At 54.4% G+C, this 4,954-nt stretch overlaps 2 protein-coding genes across 3 annotated transcripts in view; one reads left to right on the top strand and one right to left on the bottom strand.

The window, feature by feature from the left end:
- The window catches only part of PANK2 (pantothenate kinase 2), an 11,493-nt gene extending 8,716 nt beyond the window's left edge, over positions 1–2,777 (top strand). For both annotated transcript variants that reach the window (XM_017742421.1, XM_017742422.1), the window contains one exon: positions 166–2,777. In XM_017742421.1, the coding sequence (XP_017597910.1) occupies positions 166–216 (51 nt within the window). In that variant the 3' untranslated portion in view covers positions 217–2,777. The remainder of the gene's footprint in view (positions 1–165) is intronic.
- Positions 2,778–4,019: 1,242 nt separating this feature from the next.
- RNF24 (ring finger protein 24) overlaps positions 4,020–4,954 on the bottom strand; it is a 28,668-nt gene continuing 27,733 nt past the window's right edge. Inside the window, exon 8 of the mRNA XM_017742395.1 lies at positions 4,020–4,083. Within this exon, the coding sequence (XP_017597884.1) occupies positions 4,020–4,083 (64 nt within the window). The remainder of the gene's footprint in view (positions 4,084–4,954) is intronic.

Consider the following 4,954-nt stretch of genomic DNA (forward strand, 5'->3'; position numbering starts at 1 on the left):
GGATGTGGAAGCGCCCGGGAAGGGGGGGAGGTGCCCCTGCCTGTGGCAGGACATGGAACTGAATGATCTTTAAGGTCCTTTCCAACCCCAACCATTCCCTGATTCCATGGGTATTGCTGTTCTGTGTGAGGTGGATTTTCACTGGATGTTCCTTCTGCTCCTCAGGGTTACTTCGGCGCAGTCGGCGCTCTCCTGGGACTCCTGGACTCAGCCTGACTCTGTGTAGGATCTCTGTTGGACCTATGGATTCAGGTCACTCCCTGGGCCACTGAGCCCGTGGTTTGGGGGTCACTGAGCCCACGTTTCGTGTCACAGCCCCTGCTGTGACTGTTCCACTGTTGTGGCCTGTCAGGACAGCGCGGGGATGGGCGTCTGCAAGAGTTGAAATCCATCTGGGATTACAGCGCAGGTTTGTTCAAAGGATGTGATTGGAATACACTGGCTGGACATGGGGGTGCATGGGAAGGTCTGTGGGGCATTTCAGTCATATGAAATTGCCCTTTTTAGGTAGTTTTACTCCGTGTTTAATGATGGTGACAAAGCAGTGCACGGGCACTCTGCTCCGTCCATTGGGATTCCTTGGAGTGCCGAGTGCCCAGGTCAGTTCTGTGTTCACAATCAGAGGTTCTCCATGTGCTGGAAAACGGTCTGGGAAGGGGGAAGAGCATCAGCACAGCCCTGGTGTGTAACTCCATATGGCCCACTGGATCCACAGTGTGACACAGCTGTGCTCTCAGCCAGGCTTTATCCTGTTCCACATGTCCTTATCCCCGTCCTAGGGACGGAAGGTACAGCACGGCATGGATCTGTGCCTCAGGGTGATTCCTATTTCAGCCTGCAGCGCTCCTACACAGTCCTCAGCACCCTTTGGGATGGTGTTAGGGGTGTCTGTCAGCCTCCAGCCTTGAGATCTAAATTTGAGGATGGAATAGGGATGTTTGTTTGTTTGTTTGTCTGGGATTTTCTCTCTCCCAAACTCAGCTGCACAGAACTCCACCAAAGAGATGCTTCCTTCAGTCACACTTGGATCTCTGTAGTATTCCATGTTACATTTATTAGAGGCTACACTCCTGTCATTTTGGGGGAATCCTCCCCTTTCCATGCATGCTGTACTCCCTCTTTTCCCTGTGCATGCTGCCACACAGCCTGCGAGCGGGATGCTGCAGTGTGGAGCCCCTGTGGAAGTTGCACCCTGGGGAAGGGGGGTTGGGATGGATCCTGCACGCTCAATAAATGCTCTCTGAAAGCAACGAGGTATCTGCACCTTCCCTTGGGATGTGAGCTCATGGAGACACGGCCTTGGAAGTGCTCTGGCTTCCCAGTGAGCAGCTCCTTGGAGCACAGGGAAAGCTGTTCAGATCCTTCAGATCAGGTCACGGTGTCAGGGTAGTTATCCCAGGGTATCGGGATGACCATCACCCTGACCTCAACACTCCCTTCCAGTCCTGGTTTCTTTCCAGAGAAACCAATATCCAGCTCTCTGATCCCCTTGTGAGCATGGCTGGAAGTGCTGGACAGCCCCGAGCTCTTCCCCACATCCTGAATCCCACCTGGCTCTGCCCATTGCTGAATCCCCAGGTCTGAGCAGTTTGAGGTGGGTTCCTCATGTGGCAGCTCCCTTTGAAAAGGGAGGAAACGGGTTCAGAGGGTGTTTGCTTTGCTGGGTAGATCTGTGTTCATCTCTAGACCTCAGCTGACTGTGAGCTGGGATTCTGGACACAGCCAGGGATTTGATAACTGGGAAAAAATCTGGGAAGAGAGTGCAGGGCTCATGTGGAAGGTGATCTGAGCTGGCTGGGGAGGAAAATGTTTTTGCTGCAGACTAACACAGGTTTCTGTTGTGTCCTGCTCTGTGTTCATATGATGGTACTGGAAAGGTGAGGGCTGGGAGCAGGATCCTGCAGCTCCGGGAGTGGTTTGGGTTGGATGGGACCTTACAGCCCCTCCTATTCCCACCCCTGCCATGGGCAGGGAACCTTCCACCATCCCAGGTCACTCCAAGCCCCATCCACCCTGGCCTTGGGCAGGGATGAGGCAGCCAGAGCTTCTCTGGGCAGCCTGTTTGGGATCAGCTGAATTCAAGACCTCATTTATTCTTCATTCCTTGTGAAATCACACAAAAGGTTCCCAAATGCTCCATTAAAAACATCTCCATTTCCAGAGTGCTGACTGAAGGGTTTCTAGACTCAGCTCTTGCTGTACGACCTCAAACCCAACACACACGTACCTGGCTGGCCTTTCACTCACCCACCCTCACGGCCAAAACTCATGGAAAAGGCACAGAAACTTCAGCTTTTTGGAATATCCGTGTGCCTGGGATCTGTGTGGCTCCTTGATGTAAGGGGTCAGTGCTGGGCTGGGCTGGGGAGGGCGTGTGAATCCTTGGGATACACAGGGAAAAGCCTGGCTTTTATTAATCACAGCAGCCTTGGGGGCTGAGGGCTGATGCAGAAGCCACCTTGCAATGGTTCTGCCGTGGAGAGCTGGGAAATCTCTGCAGGGCTGGGAATTCCCAGCAGCAATCCCACAGCCTGATCCACCACAGTCCCTGCTCTGAGGCACTGGTGTCCCTGGGCACAGCATCCTGCAAGTTTTCCACATCCTCACTCTCTACGTGTGTGTGTGTGACTCCTTTTTCTTGGGATTTTTGAGTAGATCCAGCACGGTCTGATCCCAGCACCAAAGTTCCTGGCTTATTGTCTATCCTTTTTTTGTAAACTGCTTGGTTTTTTTTCTTCGTTATAAAATACTGCTGTTATTTTTTTATATGCTTCAAACTCTTTGTTTGCTTCTTGTCTCATTCTTGGAGCTCCAGTGCAGTGGGATGGATGGGGGTGGGAAGGAGCAGGATGTGCTGGGGAAATCAGGGTCAACCACTTGGTTGTTAGCTTACTGAAAGTAATTGTTGGCAATCCTTGATTGTTTCTCCTTCCCTGCATGTTTCAGGCTCTGGGAATCACTTGTATTTCAAAGCATTTTAAAGGAGGGGGGGAAAAATTTAAAGAACATTAATTATTCTGGGGGAAATTGCAGCGTTTTTGGCTTTTATGAAAAACTTAATTGCTGATCATTGATACGAATGGGATTGGTGGTGGTGCAGTATCAATCCAGAGCAGGAGCTGTGGGGTGGAAGCAGCAAAATAACTGTTCTGTGCAGCTCGGTGGGAGATCCAGACTTTGTCCCAGCAGTGGGAATTGCCTCACACCGAGCTCGTCATCCCAAAAAGGGCTGGAAGGGCAGCCAGGCACGCAGTTCCTGTGGATCCTGCTGGAGGTGGTGAACGGAACATTGGGGGAATGGCTTCCCACTGCCGGAGGGCAGGGTTAGATGGGATACTGGGAAGGAATTGTTCCCTGTGAGGGTGGGGAGGCCCTGGCACAGGGTGCCCAGAGAAGCTGTGGCTGCCCCTGGATCCCTGGAAGTGTCCAAGGCCAGGTTGGATGGGGCTTGGAGCAACGTGGAAGTGTCCCTGCCCATGGCAGGGAATGGAATGGGATGGGGTTTGAAGTCCCTACTCATCCAAAGGATTCCATGGTTTGGGTGGTGTTCAGGCGGGATCCGGCGCTAGAGGGCAGCAGCCCCGCGCCCGGCAGGGATCGGGGGACAGCGGGACAGGGAGAGCGGGACAGGACGCGTGGGAGTCCCGCCGCCTCCTCCACACCAGCGCCCTGCAGGGATCCCAGCCTGGGGGTGGCCCCAGCTCAGCCACCCCCATGGGGACAATCCAAGGGGATTTTTTCACCCGCCTGGTCAAGCCTTGAGGAAGAGGAGGAGAGGAACAAAGTGAGCAGGAGACGGGGATGGAGCTGTGCCCCAGGAGCTCCCATAGCGCTGAGCCGGGAGCTGAACCCGTCCCAACCCTGCCGAGGTCGGCATGAGGGGGTCCGGGCCGGGATGCGGGATGGGAAGGTTGGTTGGAGGAATATCCTCTCCCTAAGCAGGGAAGCTCACCCGTGCCTGGAACCTGCAAAATCCCCCTTGGCTGGGGGTTTTGGGGTGCGCTGCAGCCCCCCTGCCCTCACGGGATGGTGTCCCCACCGGCGTGGCTGGGAGCGATGCTCTGCTCTGGGACAGGGATGCTGCTGGGACAAGGGGACATGGACAACGTGACCCAACCGCCAGCTCTGCTTCGGTCCCTCCCCTGCTGGGGACATCCCCGGCGTGACAGGGAACAAGGGATGGGGGGACAGAGCCCCTGCAAACACACCCCCGCTTCCAAAACCTGCTTTTATTTACATTTCAAGTCAAATCACATGCAAACTCTAGGTTGTTTTTTTGGTTTTTTTTTTTCTTTCCTGGTTTTTCCTTAAGAAGAGTGTGATTAGCAAAAAAGATGCATTATTAGAATTTTCAAATAGCAATTAAATATACAAAAATAGAGCTTACAAAAAACCCAAACAAACAGAGGGAAAAAAAACCAAAACAAAACCAAAACCAGCGAATGTTTTAAAAAATATTCTGCTGCAGAATTTGTAGTGTACAAACACGTCTATGAGGCTCCACGCTCCATAAACAGTCCCGGTTATTTGGGAGGGGGGACGGCACCAGGAGCCCCCCCAGCCCTGCCCCCGGGAAAGCCGCTGCCGTGTAATACTGACACCCCCCTCCCCCAAACCCCGGGAATGCGACTGGTGAGGATGGCAGGGGACGCCCAAAACTTGTGGTCAGAGAGGCGAGAGGGTGGCCCAGCTCCCCGCCAGGCGCTGATGGGGGGTTTTGGGTGTTTTGGCAAGGGAAACCGCTGCCCAGAGACCCCCGGGGCCAGGCTGGAAGCAATGGGATGATCCCAAAGGAAGGGATTTTTTGCCTGCCCCCCACACCAGGGCTCTCACTGCAGCTGAGGCCAGGATGGTGCCCGTTCCAGGGACTGCAGGCCCCTGAGGTAGCCGAGGAGGAGGGGCAGCCACCCCCGCGAGGATGAGGGGGGGGGCCAAACCCGGGAGGCCCACACAG

Source organism: Corvus brachyrhynchos, unplaced genomic scaffold (genome assembly GCF_000691975.1).
Source record: "Corvus brachyrhynchos isolate BGI_N302 unplaced genomic scaffold, ASM69197v1 scaffold166, whole genome shotgun sequence".
NCBI lineage: Eukaryota > Metazoa > Chordata > Aves > Passeriformes > Corvidae > Corvus > Corvus brachyrhynchos.